The sequence below is a fragment of the Cydia splendana genome, chromosome 2, assembly GCF_910591565.1.
Source record: "Cydia splendana chromosome 2, ilCydSple1.2, whole genome shotgun sequence".
Classification (NCBI taxonomy): Eukaryota; Metazoa; Arthropoda; class Insecta; order Lepidoptera; family Tortricidae; genus Cydia; species Cydia splendana.
In genome coordinates, this window is record NC_085961.1 from 28,752,816 (window position 1) to 28,773,596 (window position 20,781).

Sequence of the window (20,781 nt, forward strand, 5' to 3'; positions counted from 1 at the left end):
TAACCGAAGTAAAATCCTCATTGGCCGATACCGCGCGATGGACTTTGGTCGACGGATGACTGTGTGCTACAAGCCACGTAGTTGGTCCGAACAAAACACGTAATAGTCGTGAAATTAACGAAATTATTGGCCCAAGCCTATTCAGATGATGGTGCAGACTTCACCGTTAGATTACCTAAACATATCCTATCCATCTATTGCGAAGTTGCACAACAAAATGAACAAAAAACTACTCGGCGGCCCTCGCCTCTTTTGTTTTTATTAGCTTAACCAAGCGATACATTTCTTGAATATTCCATTAAGAATTTATTTACAACTTACAACCTCAAACATCCAAAAAGTTTCCTCTCGGTCTGCCTACTACAAAGTACAAATATTTTGGTTGGCCGCCAAACGTCACCCTGCCAATGACGAACATCGATCGCATAATTTGTGGAACGAGGCCAACATAAACAAACATTGGATAAGCGAGTACGTGTGATTGGCTGCCGCCCCAGTCTTTCTCTTTGAGAGGGCTAGCGTGGACGTATTTCATAGCACATTTTTGTGACTTTTCACAGCATGTCGTGGTCAAACGATGTAGTTTTGGAATTTTTGGACCTTTATCGCAGAGAACAACTACTTTGGGACCCGAAACACCCACATCATCGAAACAGAAGCGAAGTTTCCGATGCTTGGCTTCGAATACAGACGTCTTTGAGCATAAATTGTTCGGTCACTGACCTCAAGAAGAAGAAAGAATCGCTCATGACATCTTTCAGAATGCATTGGAACAAAAAGAAGAAGTCTCAAGACTCATACCATACGACATGGTTCGCATATCCCATGATGGAAAGTTTTCTCGGCGGGAAATATGAATGTGATAGTACTCAAATGGAACAGGAGGTGAGAATTAAACATAATTTGTATTTAAAATATTTTCAGCCACATTATTATTACATTTAGAAAAAGTTTTTGTACAATTTTTTTTATCCGTGCCCAAAACGATACAATTCTTCTCAAAACTTGGCACAGTATTGGCCAAATATATGTCATTGGTTAATTTGGTCGTGTTGGGCACAAGTCACTCGCCCGACTTGGAATGAGGGGCAAACATTTGACGAAGTTTCTGAATGCAATGCAAATGAGTTTCCGACAATAAAATGACTGAATCATTGGATAGGGATACTTTAGGCATTGTCATTAGTTTCATGATCTACATTATGTATCTATAATATCAGCTTGGCCATGATGTCGCGACCGACGTTGAATTTAGATAATTACAATTTATTTATTCCGCGATTAAACCCCGAAGAGCTCCCCAACTAAATAATTGTAATTTCCACTCAATAGGTCCCAGAACTCAAAAGGGACATGTATTCAATATTAAATCTTCTAGTCTGTGCGGAAAGAAAAGAGTCGTGGAATGTATTGGGCCCCATACATTCCATGACTCTTCTCTTTTCGCACAGACTATCTTCCTAGTTTATGAATTATGATATAAGTCGAAGGTTTTTAGGCGCTTATCAATCGGTTCGATATGTCCGGTTCCTTTTCGATATCGCAAGTACTGATGTCACATGTTACGATGTAAGGTGAACTTTGCGACCGACGTGGACTGTGTACTATTGCGCCATCTGATTCATCCGTTTACGGAAAAAAGTCGGTCTTGGGTATCAAAGTTATTGACATAGTTTACAACAAGTTTAGATAAATTTAAACGTGACAACAACTAAATAGATATCTCAATTTAAATTAACAGTAAGCTGTATTAGGAAGTTCGCTGACTGGGTTGGGCATTTGCAGGCTCTTAGAGTACAACGTGCAGCTCTTAGGGAATATGTTAGCATTAGCAACGTCTCAAGCAAGTCAAGCAAATGACTTATGTGGTGGCTAGCCTACTACTAGATACAATAGGTACAGCGAGCTACAAAATTGCATGGACACTTTTGCAACTGGGTGTACTACATAAGTAAATATGTACCTATTAGCTTTAGGGTAGGGCGGTCATTAACATTCGTGCAAATACGCTAACCTGAATACCTATGCAGGACCCCAATGATCACGCGAAATTACCACAGAAATTACTTACTCTTTGTTTGATTCGCGAATGTTTTATGATCATGACACTCGTGGGTTTCTTTTTTTATGATATTAGAGGCAAACGAGCAGACGATTCGTCTGATGGTAAGCGAATACCGTCGTCCAATTGAATTGGCACCCGGGCCCCAACACCAGAGGGATTGTAAGTGCGCTGCCAGCGTATGTATAAGCACTGATCAGTGCAAACGAATTTAAACCTATTGTATTAAATAAACAAAGGATTTAAATTTGTGCGCACTGATCAGTGCTTAGACATACGAAGGGTTAAGATGGGAGTACGTAGCGCTTCACATTTGTGAATGAATATCTGAAAGCTCTAAACATGCGTGCCATTGCGTGCAAACCTTCACTCAATTTGCGAATTTCCGGACGAATGTCAGTGACCTGGGTTACAGACCAACAAGCCCTAAATCACATCTGAACCACATACTTTCTATCAAATCTATCGATCAAAAGACTAATTATTTTCCATTTTATTTTTCAGTTCTTCGTAAATACGGCATACACGACCCCTCCGGCAATACCAGACCACACCGCTCCTCGCAACCATGGTACGGTGGAAAGGACTCCCACCAACAGGCCGACGAGGCAGGCAGCTCCCAACCCCACAGACAAAACAACAGGCTTTGACACAGCCACAGATATGTTTTACGCTAAAAAGCAAATGGACGAAGCCGTTACGTACTTAAAGAAAGCTACTACAGAGAAAAGAGACATGGATGAATACGATCTGTACGGCCAGCTACTAGCTAAAAAGTTAAGAAAGCTAGACGAGCATCAGAGAGACGTGGCTATGCATGAAATAGACAATATAATGTTCCGCGCGAAAATGCAGAGCGGGCCTTCGCAGTCCAGGAGTTACTCATCTTCCCCGTCTCCTGTCCCAAGGAAGATGAAGTCGCCAGTCTTTATCGTAACTCAGCAGAATCATGCGCAGTATGAAGACGAGAATATACAGTACCAGGATCATTTGTCAGGACAACCGCCGCCTTAAAAATACTGTTAAAATCATATGGGATTGGATTTTTTAAACCTTTTTAAAGGTGGAATTGGCTGAAGAAACGAACAGCCCTGACCAAACGATTGGTGATATTTAAATTGGTGATTAAATATGGTTGAATATGGCTCGACCATGTTATGATTGTTATGAAATCGTCCCTAGGCAGAAAGCATAGTCCAGACTTCCGCAAACATTAAAATATTTATTTTACACACCAATGCTTTTTTCATTACATCTTGATTACTCACTTAAACTTTTTGTTTTATTTTTTAATAATTCATATTAAGCCCTCATTATGCCACGTTTAGGTATGTGATGACTGATGAGTCGTGAGGAAAAATGGATTTCTCATCATTCGCCTTGCGACTCGCAAGCATATGTGACTTTGTGAGGTCTACCGTAAACATATTTATCTTTCTCTCTATCGCACTTGCAGCATTTGGGCAAAAGAGATTTAGGCGTTTATTTAACGGCCCCGGCCGTTTGCCATAAATCCTCAATAAAATAAATATTTTTGCCAGTAGATGAGTATTATTGCAGATTTTCTTAACTGGGTGATGCAATAAAGGTTTTATTTTAAGCTATATAAAACGTAGTGGTCATAGTCATAATCTCTTTGGTTTTAAGGCGTATCCAGACGGACAATTTTTCGCCAATCTGATTAAATTATCCGATCAAATCAGGCTGTGCTCAAATTAGGCTCGCCGAATTTAACCGCTGATTATGACCGATATTACTGATAAAATGGGGTGCGGACCCAAGAATATCAATTTGTGACGCTAGTATTCGCGTTTGGCGGCATTTTTGACATTGGAAATGTCTTTTCGTTCGCTCCAGTATACGGTCCGATTACACGAAAAAGTGCGATCCCCTTATATCTCGGAAAGTTGTGAAGATATGATATAAAAAAATAGGCTCAAAAGACGCATAATCACGAGAGCTGTAAGGTGCAAAAATAATTATTCGAGAAAGTCAAAAACAAATAAAGTTATGGTCGAAATAGTGAAAATAAAATTCAATTTCTTCCGAATTTTTGATTTTGGTGCTCGATAATTTGGAAACGAAGAATGATATCAAAAATTTGAGAAAAACGGCTCTGGACAATTTAGTCAGCTACAATTTGAGCCTAAAACAAAGACGATCGGGTTAAGGGTTTGCCCTGTAGCCTAACCTTAAAATAGTCAAAAAGTCAGAACGACATTTTTCACATGACATTTATGACTTCATGTTTCGCAGAGTTCGTTATCGGTGTTTGTTGTGAATTATCGGGATTATGACGGCAGAATAGGGGGAATAATAGAGGGAGAGGGAGAGGGAGAGGGAGAGGGAGAGGGAGAGGGAGAGGGAGAGGGAGAGGGAGAGGGAGAGGGAGAGGGAGAGGGAGAGGGAGAGGGAGAGGGAGAGGGAGAGGGAGAGGGAGAGGGAGAGGGAGAGGGAGAGGGAGAGGGAGAGGGAGAGGGAGAGGGAGAGGGAGAGGGAGAGGGAGAGGGAGAGGGAGAGGGAGAGGGAGAGGGAGAGGGAGAGGGAGAGGGAGAGGGAGAGGGAGAGGGAGAGGGAGAGGGAGAGGGAGAGGGAGAGGGAGAGGGAGAGGGAGAGGGAGAGGGAGAGGGAGAGGGAGAGGGAGAGGGAGAGGGAGAGGGAGAGGGAGAGGGAGAGGGAGAGGGAGAGGGAGAGGGAGAGGGAGAGGGAGAGGGAGAGGGAGAGGGAGAGGGAGAGGGAGAGGGAGAGGGAGAGGGAGAGGGAGAGGGAGAGGGAGAGGGAGAGGGAGAGGGAGAGGGAGAGGGAGAGGGAGAGGGAGAGGGAGAGGGAGAGGGAGAGGGAGAGGGAGAGGGAGAGGGAGAGGGAGAGGGAGAGGGAGAGGGAGAGGGAGAGGGAGAGGGAGAGGGAGAGGGAGAGGGAGAGGGAGAGGGAGAGGGAGAGGGAGAGGGAGAGGGAGAGGGAGAGGGAGAGGGAGAGGGAGAGGGAGAGGGAGAGGGAGAGGGAGAGGGAGAGGGAGAGGGAGAGGGAGAGGGAGAGGGAGAGGGAGAGGGAGAGGGAGAGGGAGAGGGAGAGGGAGAGGGAGAGGGAGAGGGAGAGGGAGAGGGAGAGGGAGAGGGAGAGGGAGAGGGAGAGGGAGAGGGAGAGGGAGAGGGAGAGGGAGAGGGAGAGGGAGAGGGAGAGGGAGAGGGAGAGGGAGAGGGAGAGGGAGAGGGAGAGGGAGAGGGAGAGGGAGAGGGAGAGGGAGAGGGAGAGGGAGAGGGAGAGGGAGAGGGAGAGGGAGAGGGAGAGGGAGAGGGAGAGGGAGAGGGAGAGGGAGAGGGAGAGGGAGAGGGAGAGGGAGAGGGAGAGGGAGAGGGAGAGGGAGAGGGAGAGGGAGAGGGAGAGGGAGAGGGAGAGGGAGAGGGAGAGGGAGAGGGAGAGGGAGAGGGAGAGGGAGAGGGAGAGGGAGAGGGAGAGGGAGAGGGAGAGGGGAGAGGGAGAGGGAGAGGGAGAGGGAGAGGGAGAGGGAGAGGGAGAGGGAGAGGGAGAGGGAGAGGGAGAGGGAGAGGGAGAGGGAGAGCTGAACCCTGGCAGTACCTAGTGGAGCTCGGGTTTAATACAACATAAACACACGCTGTTTTGGTCATCGGACTCGTCTCGATGAGCACTTAGGAGAGTAGTACCCAAGATAGAGCTGATGCTGAACCCTGGTTGTACCTAGCGGAACTCAGGTTTGGTGCAACATAGGCACACGCTGTTTTGGACACCCGATTCGTCATGATGAGCACATGGTAGAGCATTACCCAAGATAGCTGATGCTGAACCCTGCATGGTAGTACCTATTGGAACTCAGGTTTGGTGCAACATAGACAAACATATAGACACATAGACATATGGTCATCTCTCGTCGCGTCAAACTGCTGTCAAGAAAATTTCATATCATGCAGCAAATGGGCCGCTGCCGATCACCACTTCTCGAGTTGACTACGGATTTGCCGTGTAATAATTTTCTTGTACTTTGAACATTTATCCTGCTTATTAATCGAAAAATGAAATATGTACCTATACTTATGCGCCACGGCGACAATTATTCAAACTTGGATACGCGTGTGGAAATTTTGCAATTTGTTTGTTCACATGCGTTATGTCCAGGACACTTGTGTTAGTCTAAGAATAAAATAATTATCATTCAACGTTGTAGTTTTATTTTGTAACTTTTTCCTTATCCAGACTTTCTCGTCGCTCAGCTACAATATTTTTTCGAATTCCGTAGATTCATTTCCAATGTGCTCGATAGTCGTGTGAGGCACGAAATCTGTGAATTTTTTAATTTAGAGCGCTCAAATATCACCATAAATTAAAAATTGCTGAAAATGGCAAAATTGGCGTTTGCGTCCGCACCACCTGATTTGATCGGACAATTTAATTAGATTGGCGAAAAATTGTTGTCGTCTGGAGAGACCTTTAAGCAAACAATAATTAAATCACCTGGTAACAATTTTGACAAATGTCAAATATTTGACGGTCCGTTTGACAGATAGTGACAGAACTGACAGATCTCAGCTGGCGCTTCCGTACCACAGTGTGTTGTTGTGTTATTTGTAAATATTTAGGTAATGTGTTCTAGGAACAAAGAAGTGTTATTTGTAATAAGATCCTGAGGAATTCCAATATAAAAAATGGCGACCATGATGAAGGAGAAGCCTCGTGCGGTATGTTTTATGCTCTTTCTTCTTTGTTGTCATTTCTTGCACTAAAAATTATATGCGTAGTTATTTATTTGTGTAACTTAACATGAACTTGCATTTTCAGAAGAAGAAAAGTAAAGAGAAACGCGTTACAAGTACTGAGATAGCTGAAGCCGTGCCTTCTACAAGCAATGTGCCATTAGTTGAAGAGAATATTCCTTCTGCTCAAGCCAATATTGAACAAGGCAATATGCCTTCTGCTCAAGCTGTTATTGAGGAAGATAAAATCAAAGATACAAATTTACCCTGTATATCTACTCATGAACAGACTGTATTAAGTGTAAATGAATCCGCTCAAAAAGAAACAGATCAAAGCTCAGTTCCAATTGCAGAAACACTGAAAATACAGAATCAAGCAAGTATAGAAAATCAAATATCATCACAAAGTCAGTCTTTAGATCCAACACAAAGTGCCTATAAAGATGTGTGCCATAGTCTAGATATAATCACTCTTAAAGATGTTCCAGTGTCTGAACTACCCGTAGAAGAACTGGAAACAAAATTAAAAGAATCAGCTTACATAAGTCAAGGCACTGATCATATCCAATCAGTTGAAGAAACCACTGTAAATATATCTGCTGGTGTGATAGAAGATGTAGCACCATCAGCACCAATATTTGAAGAATCAATGATTCCTGAAACACCCCAGGAACTTCAAACGGTTCATGAAGTAAGGCTGGAAAAATTACAATGTATGCCTTTAGAAGTGGCAATGCACATATTTGGTGGGAAAGAGATGGCAGAGGTTAGGGATATGAGTGAGAGAGAGGAAGCTTTGGCGGAAGGTGGAAAGGCATTGAGGCCAGAACACCCTTTGGTGGACTTGTTGTCAACATACAGGTACTTGTTGGATTTTTTATGAAAGTAAACAACAATATTTTTAGCACCTCACACTGCCAAATAGCAGTTTCCATACTAAAAATGCATGATGCAATTATGCCATATTTCATAAGAGTCTGTACTCTGACTCGATTGCAACAATTCTATATGTAAATAGTCAATTATATTAATCAAATATGAATCATAAAAGATTTTTACTGGAGGCATGCAATGAGCAAACATTATTGAGCAAGGATATCCCTACCCTATACTTTTTGTAGGACTTTATTGCATTAAAACAAACTCTAATTCTAGTATTGTGTCTGCCTTCACCTGCAGTCAACACATACATCTTAAATTGTAACTTTTAGAAGAAAAAAAATTATTCCATACATGTTACTCTGATTGGTTTTGCTCACTAGCACTACCCCACTATTTGTCTTGGAAATCGGTTAAGAATCATAATATAAGCTTAATATTTCAGATGTTCAGCCATAGCATTAGAACAAGAAATGGAAAAGGTTGTCAAAGGATACCAAGATGAGGAAAAAAGCAGAGCAGCTCTATGGAAAGTGGAGAAGAAGACAGTGTGTGTTACACAGAAGTGTGGCCAGTGTGAGCGCAGCATCTCTTACACAGGTATTAATAGAAACACTATTATCTAGCCAATTGTGGACCTTATGAAAATGTACTAACAATAATGAGATCTATGTTATCTTAATGAAGTAAATGAATTGAAATTAATTATGCTATTGCAATAAGGATTATGAAGTCGCTGGCCCAATATTACAGGGTTCTATGTGTCACTTTTATCGAACTGAAATTTGAACATTGTCATAGTGACATTGAATTGAATTTCAACTATCTTGAAAATGTAACATAGAACCCTGTAATATTGGGCCAGCGAAGTGTCAGTTAACAGTGTGGATGATGGTAGAACTCTTTCCATTTAACTCTTATCACTTAGCACATATATGGATAAAATAGATTAATTCTTGTTTTAAAAGACACAAATGTCAAAGAAAAAAAATGTACAGAATTCTAGTAAAATAAAATAGATTTTATGAGTATGAATAGCAGGATTAGTCTCATCCTCTATTACTTGTGGAATTAATGCATTTATTGAAATACTGAGGAGGCAAACTTTTTGTGGTACAGTCAGCTGTAAAAATATGGGTGCACAAATCATCTCAAAAATTTGTCCCATAACTCTTATGTCAGCGAATTAAGAACTATGGGACATATTTTTGAATAAGTTGGCTACACCCATATTTTTACAGGCGACTGTACCTACTTACTTTTTTGGAACCGTCAGGGATGCAGTAGCCATTTTTGCAGTGACCTTATTTAGCTAAACTAAGTGCAATTTGATTTATTGTTAACTAAAGAAAGGTCGACAACAGTAGCCAACATGCGGGCTTATCACTAAGACTCTCTCCTGATAATCTTCCACACTATTTGCACGTTTTTAAAGGGACATACGAGCACGCTACGCTGCTAAAGGAGAAGCTACCTGCCGCTCAGCTTCGCTTGGAAGGCCTGCTGAAAGACGTAAACGAGTCGTATTGCACGTACCAACATCAAGCATTGCTGGCCTACTATCAGGTTAGTCTTTGTTTATTTATAATAACGGTACCGCTATCCTAGCATATAAAATAAATAGTAACCTATATGCATATATACATTTATACAATCTAAGAAGTATAACATATAAACAAAGTGACTTTAATGAGGTCATTCTCAGAACAATGGAACACATCAATCCAGGTAGCAACTTGTTTGAGCATGCGCAGGGCTCTTGTCCACGGTGCTTCGCAGTAGGCCGGTGCTGACGCGAGGCTCGGTCACCAGCTTGTTACACTTAGGACTAATACTTCGACCTATGTGTCTTCTTCTAGGCAGTTCATTTCAGTGACTAAATCAATGATTTTCAGATAGAAGAATTCATATCCGAAACCGTCCGAGGCAACGTTGGAGACATCAGAGAAGCCCTAACCCTAGTACTTCAAGAGTTGCGCGCTAGCAGCTCTATAACCTGTCTGAAGATGGAGTACTTCACAGATTCCTTGAAGCGCTGGGCGCGAGCGCTGTGCGGCGCTTTGCTAGCCAAGAGTGATGTGAGACAGCTACTATTCCTGCTTCACCAGCTATTCAGGTAATCTGACATTTATGTATTAACTACTTCGCTGTAGTCCACAACTCCATAAAACGCTGGGCGTATGTGGTTACGTTCAGGTGATACATTTTAAAGATACTTCATTTAGGCCAGTTGCACCAAACCGCGTATCAACATCATAGTATTACGTTTATGCTTATATTTATGGAAAGTTTGATGTTACTTCGGTAGCTCAGTTAGTGCTGTTAGTAGTATGGTAGACCGGTGGCCAGCTGTTCAAATCCATGAGCTTGAATCTCGCATAGGGTAGTAAATTTAATCTTTCCCTCATAAAAAAAATAATATTGTTATCAAATGACTTCAGCTACATTAGAATACATTTATTTTATAATGAAGATAATAACAAATAGTTACAATTTCAGACAAAGCCATTCAGTGCGATGGGCGGCCCCTCTGATTAGACTCCCCATGTGTGATACCAGCGACGCGGCGCGGGCCCTGGCCATATTGGATCTGATGCTGTCTGCACCAGTCTTAGAGACTGGTAAGGAGTGTACTGAAGGTACGATGGTGTTGGTATGCATTTCAGTGGGAGGGTATATAGTTAAACTTTCAGACAAAGCCATTCAGTACGATGGGCGGCCCCTCTGATTAGACTCCCAATGTGCGATACCAGCGACGCGGCGCGGGTCCTGGCTATATTAGACCTGATGCTGTCTGCACCAGTCTTAGAGACTGCTAAGGAGTGTACTGAAGGTACAGTGTTGTTGGTATGCATTTCAGTGGGGGGGAATATAGTTAAAATTTCAGACAAAGCCATTCAGTACGATGGGCAGCCCCTCTGATTAGACTCCCCATGTGTGATACCAGCGACGCGGCGCGGGCCCTGGCCATATTGGATCTGATGCTGTCTGCACCAGTCTTGGAGACGGCTAAGGAGTGTACTGAAGGTACAGGGTTGTTGGTATGCATTTCAGTGGCTGGGCATATCATAAAATTTACTTAGTATGATCTATAGTACATTATAGGAGAGGACGGAAACCGCTAAAAGACGGACGAGTGAGTTTGAGGGCCGACACGTCAGTGGAGGCCCTCAAATAATACGAGTCCATCTTTAGCGTTTCCGGCCGAGGCATTACATAGTACTTTTCACGACTACTGCGAGGAAATAAGAAAACATTTGCATAACAACTATTAGTAATAGCCCGCGATTTCTCTGGTCGCAAATTACTAGCGGCTGGGCATATCATAAAACTTACTTAGTATGATCTATAGTACATTGTAGGAGAGGACGGAAACCGCTAAAAGATGAACGAGTGAGTTTGAGGGCCGACACGTTAGTGGAGGCCCTCAAATAATACGAGTCCATCTTTAGCGTTTCCGGCCGAGGCATTACATAGTACTTTTCACGACTACTGCGAGGAAATAAGAAAACATTTGCATAACTATAAGTAATAGCCCGCGATTTCTCTGGTCGCAAATTATTAGCCACTGCCTGTGCTGTCTCTTGAATTTCGGTAGGCGTCAGTGTAAGAATATCATTTTCTTCACTAGAAGAACTCATTTTTATAGCGAGCGTAGATACGTGTTTCTTGTATTTTTTAGTCAAACACAATTTACACTATCCAATTCAGTGAGTATTTTCCGATCCCGCCTTTTTTACTTTTATTATCACTTTTTTTTGGATGCCAATTTTTTATCACTTTTAAGAGGCGTTTTTCTGTTGTTTGCTTCAAACCGACTGTAAACTTAGAAGCCTTTTTGCTAAAAAACCACAAACAGCCACAAAAGTAAAAACGCCTTAAGCGTGAATCGAATGAACTGTCTGAATGAATGAATGGTTTTCACATTTCTTTTTTTTAAACAAGAAATTGGTCCTATAAATAACCTAATTTTATCTTTGAAGGAAGAAGTTGCGCCAAAAAAGACCTTTTATTGATTTTTATGTTTTATAGCCGGTTTAGACTCTCGGCTCGCGGCTCGTCTCGCGGCGCGTCTCGTGGCTCGCCTCGAGTGGCCTTGAGCGCATGAGCCCGTCGAGCTAATGATTACACTCTCGCCTCGTGGCTCGGTTCGAGGCTCGTCTCATGGCTCGTAAGCTCGTCGAGCTAATATATTTTAAACACTAACGGCACGGCATAAGGTTTATAATCGAATGAGAAGTCGAACGCGAGTGTGAACGCAAGCGCGCGTCCCGCGCGAGCCCCTTTGACTCGTGCCCAAAAAACCGCTCCATCACGCGAGCCAGGCGAGCGCGAGCCGAGCCGCGAGACGAGTCACGAGCCTAACGTTCACACTCGCGTCTCGTGGCGCGGCTCGCGGCTAGTCTCGTGGCTCGCGCGAGAGTCTAAACCGACTATTAAATGATACTCATTGCTGTAGCGAACCGTCACCAATGACAGATGATGATAACAATGAAACATTGTAGTAGTGGTGGTTCAGGTGCTACAGCTATTACCTACTTTCCAGCTTGGTTTTAGACCATCTATTGCCACATTTCCTAACAGTGGCGTGAAAAACAGTATAACATTAACCTCGCAATGTATGGATAATAACGTAGAAAAATCACCTAATATAATAATGTGCTATGTATTGTGGTAACGTGGCTTGCTAACACTTACTTGTAACGAACCTTCATGCAAAGAGTTGTGGTATTGATGGTTATTGAAGTTACCGCAGTTTCTAAAAATGCACTGTGTTTGCGGCGAGCAATCGGCATTAGCCCTTAAATCGTCAACCGTCACTGTCAACTTCTTATACGTATAAAAAAAACCGGTCAAGTGCGAATCGGACTCGCCCATGAAGGGTTCCGTAGCAGCAAGTAACATAATAAAATTGCGGTTTACGATTTATGACGTATTAAAAAAAAACTACTTACTAGATCTCGTTCAAACCAATTTTCGGTGGAAGTTTGCATGGTAATGTACATCATATATTTTTTTAGTTTTATCATTCTTTTATTTTAGAAGTTACAGGGGTGGGGGGACACACATATTACCACTTTGGAAGTGTCTCTCGCGCAAACTATTCAGTTTAGAAAAAAATGATATTAGAAACCTCAATATCATTTTTGAAGACCCTATCCATAGAATCCCCACACGTTTTTGATGAAAAAAAAATTGTTGAGTTTCAGTTCTAGGTATGGGGAACCCCCAAAATTTATTGTTTTTTTTTTCTATTTTTGTGTGAAAATCTTAATTCGGTTTACAGGATACATCTATTTACCAAGTTTCCACAGTATAGTTCTTATAGTTTCGGAAAAAAGTGGCTGTGACATACACGGACAGACGGACAGACATGACGAATCCATAAGGGTTCCGTTTTTTGCCATTTGGCTATGGAACCCTAAAAAACGATACGCCCCGATACGCCTAGCACCACACACCTAAGGGCCGGCACAGACGGACTGCAACTTGTATGGGAATTGTATGCCGACGTTGCAGTTGGCGTGCAGTTCTCATACAAATTGCAGTCGGGTTGCAGTCCGTCTGTATCGGCCCTAAATGCAATGCTCAAATTTCAAACCCGCTTTTCTGCTTTTTATGTTTGTGCCGTCCCCAATCTAGCTAAATGTACGGATCCTACCGTTTCCAGCAGAGAACGAAGAGATGTGGGAGGAGGTGGACCGGCACGGAGGCGCCGGGGCCGTCAGCGAGGGCGCCTTGAGAGAGCAGGACCTCCTGGCGTTGTTGAAGGCGTTCCCGCTGCGGGCGCTCGCGGCGCGCCTCGCGCTGTTACAGCGGACTGTGAGTGGCTTTTGTTTCAAGAGTGAAAGAGGCGACTGGGAGAGTGAGATGGTGAACGTTCTTTGATAGCGAAAAATTGTATCGTACTAACAGAGGACACAGAATAAATACTAGGTCCAGAAAGTTCACTCTCTAACATAACGCATCTATTACGAGAGAAACAAGCGCAAGCGCGAGCAGGCGTCCGTTCCGTAGCGGTGCGCGACAACTACTACTGCTAGACACCAAAACTGGTGTGGGCCGCTTGTACTTGTAGCGACGCCACGAAATCGCGGAGTGAGCCACGCCTGCCGTGAGTGGCTTTTATTTAAGAAGAGTTAGGTACTTTAGCTATTAGTAGTTACGTTCTTCGGTTGCGAGAACATTGAATGTTGCTTAAGACTTTAAAAAGAGTAATACTCGTAGACAAGACGGAGACAACGAGATAGTGGTTAAAGACTTGTCCTTTGGTAGCGAGAATTTTTATTCGTGTTGAAGATGTTTATGTACGCACGGCTATTTCTCAGAGGATCCCACCTCGGCCTATCTTTCTAAGCGCCACTTGCACCATCCCACTAGCCCGGGGTTAACCGGTTAAACCGTTAACACAGTGTCAAATTGTACTGGTAACCATAGTAACTCCAGGTTTAACCGGTTAACCCCGTGTTACTGAATGGTGCAAGTGGCCCGTAACTAACATGGCTCTTTTGATATTGCCTCAACGTTTTAGGACATAACCCAAACCCGTCCATACGAATGGGACCACGTAGCGCGGGACGTGCTCCGTGCGTGCTGCGGCGTGCGCGCGCTGCTCGCCGTGCTCACGCGCGCCGCGCGCACGCACGCTCCGTACCCGCGCCTGCGCGCTGAGTTGCGCGCGCTGGGACACCATGCTATGTGGGCTGTAGCTGACCTGCATAAACATAACAGGTAACTAACATCAGCTGGATATAAAAACAGAACAAAACTGAACTTGTTTGCAAATAAAGAACTTGAACTTTAATTCCACTATTTGACAATAAATATACTTTTCACCACACTAGCTCGGAAAGGGTTACTTTGCACTTCAAAAACGGTGCACTTTGTGATCAGTAATTCACATGTGAAGCAAAATAATGAAATGCAAATTTTGAGTTGTTTTCTTATGTTTGCTGGTAGAATTGACTTTTAAATGATGATTTTGGATGATAAATATTTCATTTGAATTTGATTTGGTTTGATTTTGTTTGATATTTTACACTTAATATTTACTTCGGGTTGGTGTGGTGAAAAATTTTGTGTTTTACTCGTTTTACTTAATTTTGTTTAACCCTTGTGTGTCGAAACCCTCGCAATGCTCAAGATTCTATTTGATTCAATTTTGGAATCTTTCGCTTGCTCGGGTATCAATATTAGCACGAGCGGTTAAACAACAACTTTGCCCCCTTGTAAAACAAATAACGATTAATCACTACACCTTATAAAACAAAGTCCCCCGCCGCGTCTGTGTGTTTATGTTTGTATAATTGTTCGCGATAAACTCAAAAACTACTGATCAATACAGTGACTCTTGAGGAAGGTTTAAGTGTATAATTTGTTAACCCGGTCGCTAGTTACTTTATAATTAAATAATAATTGGCTTTCTATCTCTTATTCATTGGTGCTACTTTGTATTGATAGCTGCTGGATCTCCATAATATAAACAAATAAAATATTTTCTTTTCAAAGTTTTTCAAATTTTATGATCATCTTACCTTTTTTCAATAGAGACTCGTACCCCAAAGAACTATCAACCCAAATCGAAGCCGAGCTGGAAGCCATTTTCACCGCGGGCTGGCTACTCGAGACCAGGGAGCCCTCGGGCTGCGAGGCTCCGCCCGCGACGTTACTGCGCCCTGCTGTCCGCCAGGCCTACTGTGTGGCCTTGATGACCCACGTACACGGTTAGTAGCAACCTCAGAGCCGTCTTAAACTATGCTGGGGCCCTTGGGCACATAAGAATTTGGGGCCCTTTTGGAAAGTAAAGAAAGCAAATTAAACTAACAGTTTTCTACTATGATCTTCTATTTATTATGGGTAATCAAATATACTGTTATTGTCTGTCCTTCGGGGCCCCGATATACGAAGAAATTAACAAATTACGATTTTTTTACTTTAGCTCTTGAGGTAATAAATAGTATGAAACCTTGTTCGACCGTTTTGATTATATTTTTTACTTATGACATTAATAAGATTCTGACTTTTGACAAATGTCATCATTGCCGCACATTTTCAAACAAATTGTCAAAACTGCCAATGATTAATGCAGTGTATTTCTTTTTGTTGTCGATAGGGAATGCAATCTCGCACCAAGATTGGCGATTCGAGATCTCGCACGAAAAATCTGAATTGAGATAGGGTGTTTCGAGATCTCGACCGTCATACTTTCGAGATCGAGATTAATCTCGACGAGATCGAGATTTGCCAAAGTAATTAAAAATATGTTATTTTGAGCAATAATCTCTAAGAATTCCGTATATAGGTACTACTTATTTAGAGTACGTCATGTTTTATTTTGAAGTGAAAAACAAGAAATGAATCAACATTTAATAAAAATACTACTTTTATTAGAAAAATAATAATATGTGTGTAGCTCTGATTTGCACATGCAATCAGGTACATACCTGATGTACCTAATTATGAAAAAGTGGTACTAAATAATTATTTTTAATTTTAGACAATTTTAAGCAGAGGCAGTAACATGCTCAGTTGATATTTTTGACAAGCACTCAGCAACTTACAAAAAAATGTAGGGTAAGCGAGCAAAAATCATAAATAATTGTGACTGAGTACGTTAAGTTCGTCCGATTTTTCCGCACAGAGCGCGCCACAGTGCTTTTATCGTCAGTTAAAGCCGACCGCACACAATAGCACTGCCTGAACAACATGAACCTAAGGTCAAAAAACTTACTCTAAACAAAGTAATTCACACGGATCAATCTTTCAATCTTCAATCAAGATCTCGACCGAGATAGCTAAAATCGAGATTTCCTGTCAACGAGATTGAATCTCGAAAATTTGTGCGAATCTCGCGAGATCTCGAAATTGCGAGATCGAGATTGCATTCCCTAGTTGTCGATTATTGGAAATAACTTTTGTTTAATAATTTAATTTTTTATCTTTTGTTCTAATTAAAAAAATATTACCGTTAGAGCATTTCTGAGAAGTAACCCTACGTGGGATTTCAGGGTTTGTCCAATGGCTAAGGTCACCCTGTATATTTTTTAAGTTTCCAATTTATTGTGATAAATTGCTAATTTTCTATTTATTTAACTAGATTTAGTTATACAATTCAACATGTGTCAACAACCCTATTCGGCTTTCGTCCCAATTTCTTGAGTATATCATACTCTGAGGGCCAGTAGTATGTGCTTGCACCTTCCATCCGAATTACTTAGGGATTCTCCTATAGAGAAAGAGATGGTGCTGCCATCTATGCATGCGGTTCAATTCCGGCCACAGCTACCGGAGGGCGTTGTCACTTTTTCTTTTGCATTACTTCTATTTCAGTTTATAATAAATAAATAAATAAATAAATATTATAGGACAGTTTTACACAGATCGACCTAGTTCCACAGTAAGCTCAATAAGGCTTGTGTTGTAGGCAATAATTGATGTTATACCTACATAATATAAAAATTTTACCTTCCAATAAAATTGATATTATGTTTCCTTCTACGTCAGAGATGTTCATTGAGAGAGTAACGCGATCGGTGACCGATAGATGCCGCTAGCGTCTATGTAGTCGCTCCGCCCCACGCCGTGACGTTGTTCCGCTTTCCCTCACTGCAATCCGTTGCTCGCTTCCCGCGACTCGCCGCCACCATGTCATTGTTGAGGAGAAGTACCGTCGGCATAAAAGTAGCCTAGTAGCCTGCCAGGAAGGCATTACTCACATCTCTGACGTAGAAGGAAACATAATATCAATTTTATTGGAAGGTAAAATTTTTATATTATGTGTTCCGTACTCTACGTCAGAGATGTTCATTGAGACCTGTTTATTATCTCCTGGTGGCGAGTCAGCGGGCGCGCAAGCGTTAGGGCTACACCTACTGTCATAGAACTCAGAGAAAGAATAAATATATACGCCTTATTGCAACCCATGAAATCACAGTGACTCGTTATAATGATGCATTACAGGAAATTGTGAATTTAAATTGTAATCCCAGGTTCGAATCTGACGTTAAACTGGTTTGAGAGATTTCTCATTCGAAATCGCATCCAATCCGCAGAATCTCGGCGATAGAATCGTCTAAAGAAGAGTCATGTTCCCAATTAACTTAAGCCAAAATATCGCTAATTGGATAGATTTCCAGCCAATTTAGTGATTAAGTACATCGTGGATCGAAAGCAATCTTAAGCGAGGCCGGCTTGGATGAGACTGTGGCTGAAAGCGCAGTGTCCCCTAACATTTTGTGTAATTCTCACAAGTTGACGTACCCAGACTACCTACTTACTGGGTCTATACTTTATTCCGGAGCTTCTAAGAGTCCAATCGGTAAGACACGTTATCTGGTTTAGAGCCGAATTTCGGACACAAAATAATAGCGTGAACGTTATCTATGTAATTGCCCGGGCTACAGTATAGTAGAGTAAGGTCATTGACCCTGCGGCCTGATGCTAACAGTAAAAATGCGGCAGCTCTTCCATATAGGTACGTTGTAGGGCTATTCAAATTAGGGCAAGTAGATTTCTCGCGTCCCAAGCTGGTGGTTTGGGAGGCGCTGGTCTCGCTATTAATGGCGTTGGAAGAAGGCATAGTGTCCGATAGTGGTTCACATACAGCGCTTGTTACAGGCTTATGAACAAGTCTCGTTCTGAAAGCTAACATGGGCAATAGAAATATATGTCCGAGATAGCTCGCTACTTCACTGGATATTAGAGGTACCTGGCAGTCGATCTTATTTTTGATGCACCATGAAGACCATTTCTACATTGTGGGCGTACAGGCGGCCTAGAGAGTTGCGTCTCGTTCGCTATGTAGCGTTAGCCCTTGGCATGTTGCATGCATGCGCCAGTCACGCCAGCTCGGTGTTGGAGCGTCCTATCTGACAGAAGGGCGGTCGGGCGGGCGGGAGGGCGGTCTGACGCTGTGTTCACTAGGACGGCCAGTAAATTGCAAGCTTACCACAGCTGCGTGAAGGCTCTCCTTATCACGCCGTCACAGGTAGCAGACTAGGCTGGGAGGTGGAGACATCCATACCAAGTCGTATCACCGGCAGCTGCCAGAAGAGACGTGGTAGCAGTTCAAAGAGTCTGTTAAGAAATACCGTGACACAGTGCGAAGGCTCTCGAAATCGGAGGCTGGCCAACAAGGCGCCTATCAGGCGCAGATAGTCTCGGCGGCTTCTGGGCGTAGCTGCCACTCGGGCGCGCAGTGAATTCTTGATAAACCGTCGCCCTCGGGGGTTGTACCGACCTGGTAAGTAGCAAGGAACCAGCGCGACCTGTAGACGATCTGCTGGCATCAGCAGTTTTTGCGACAGCCGTGGTAACGGAGGGGATGTAGTGTCGCCGTCGTTTTATGTATACTGTAGTGGTGCGGTTGTATGTTTACACTTCTGTCGTCAGCGCTGCAGATGTGGCCCGTTAACGGTTACTCTTCACTGTAAGGGCCTTACCTCGTACATTGTCTACCAATATTGGAGGTTGTAACGGACTGCTTGCATAAGATGAGGAAGAAAGTGGCGCGAGGCTTTCGGCAGCTTCGTGTTGCTGGGGACTGCGAAGGTGTCACCTTCCTCCATGAACTAAAGTTTGCGAGTTTGAGACTGAACAGGAGACATTGAGTCTCATTTCTGCGAGAAACTCGGCAGCAAGGCAGGCCTGTATGTCGCGAAAAAGAAAACTTTCAATCGGGGTGTTGTGCCGCGTGTCCCACGTGATGTCTAGGAGCGTGATAGTTTAATTCGCTTTACCCGAAGAAACACCCTATATCGAGCTAGTATAGGGGTATGGTAGCATGCTTTTAAGGAAATCGAACTAATGAAATCAAGTCTAAAATCGATTTTGTAACAAAACTGTTTCGATAAAGTCAAAGACAGACAGATGGAAACTGCTGGAGTCCTCCTGGCCCCTTTCTCTTAGCACCGGAAACTCAAGCTTGTTCAGGCGCAGCGGGTTTATTTGTCCCATTTTGTTTATTATGGGCTTGGCGCACGAGTTCGTCTTTGTAAGACGGAACTTAAGCTGGAGAGCGCGGGCAAGCAGAGATAATTATGTGAAGTCTGCAGACCTTTTCGATGCCTTTCACCTCGGTTTTGAGCGGTCGCACAGGGCCTTGTCGCTAGCTGTTCTTCGGTTGGATCACTCCATGGCCTCGAGAAGTCATAGGAACCTCGAAGCGGCACGGCCCTACGTCGATCAGCACCTTTATGAAACCCGGGAACACGACGTATTTTCCTCTGAGTATCGACATATCTTACCGCTTTCAACTCCGGGCAGTCGAGCCACGCTAGGACGAGGCTCCTTACGACCTTGTCTGCCGTCGCCGGAGGACTCCTTAACCGAAATCAAAAGCTTAGCGGTCTGTTCGTGCTATGGCACCATAGCTATAGGCGCCTGCGTACCTCAATGGGACCATGTGGACAGGACAAAACTGATACTGTGGCGCCCAGCGCAGCTTGGTAGGCAGCATCGGCGGCAGGTAAGTTCGCGGTGGTATTCTTGCGAACAGAACATGGGCGCCATTGCAAGGGACGACATCGTCGTGGTTGCAGCATCGGTGGACAGGTTCGACGTGATTGTCGGTGCCATCATGGCAACCGCCGCCGCTCAGGAGGCGCCGGTGCGTGAAGCTAGAGGCGTCATCGTGGCGGCCGGCTCGGGAGGCACCGGTGCGTGAGGCCGGGCGGCGCTATCATGGCGGCCGCCACTGGTTCGGGAGGCGCTGGTGCGTGAGGCGAGGACCCATCGTGGCGGCCCGCTCTAGAGGCGCTGTCGCGTAAGGTGGGCGGCTCCATCGTGGCGGCCGCCGCCGCCGGCTCGGGAGGCGCCGGTGCGTGAGGCGAGAATCGCCATCGTGGCGGCCAGCTCGGGAGGCACCGGTGCGTGAGGCGGCCGCCGCCTGGCTCGGGAGGCACTGGTGTGAGGCGAGAGGCGCCATCGTGGCGGCCAGCTCGAGAAGCTCCAGTGCGCGAGGCGGTGGTGCCATCGTGGCGGGCGGCGCCGTTGTGGCGGCCGCCGCCGCCGGCTTGGGAGGCATCGGTGCGTGATGCGAGAGGCGTCATCGTGGCGGCCAGCTCGGTAGGCACTGGTGCGTCGTGAGGCGGGCGGTGCCATCGTGGCGGGCAGAGTCATCGAGCGGGCGGCGCC

General features: G+C 44.0%; 1 protein-coding gene and 1 pseudogene across 1 annotated transcript; both read left to right on the forward strand.

The window, feature by feature from the left end:
* The first annotated feature begins 413 nt into the window (after nt 1-413).
* On the forward strand, nt 414-3,237 carry LOC134806106 (uncharacterized). The gene is made up of 2 exons (XM_063779381.1): nt 414-885; nt 2,567-3,237. Exons 1-2 carry the CDS (start codon nt 562-564, stop codon nt 3,074-3,076), a joined length of 834 nt encoding a protein of 277 aa, XP_063635451.1. The 5' UTR covers nt 414-561; the 3' UTR covers nt 3,077-3,237.
* A 3,379-nt stretch (nt 3,238-6,616) lies between these two features.
* The window catches only part of LOC134801410 (uncharacterized), a 56,709-nt pseudogene continuing 42,544 nt past the window's right edge, over nt 6,617-20,781 (forward strand).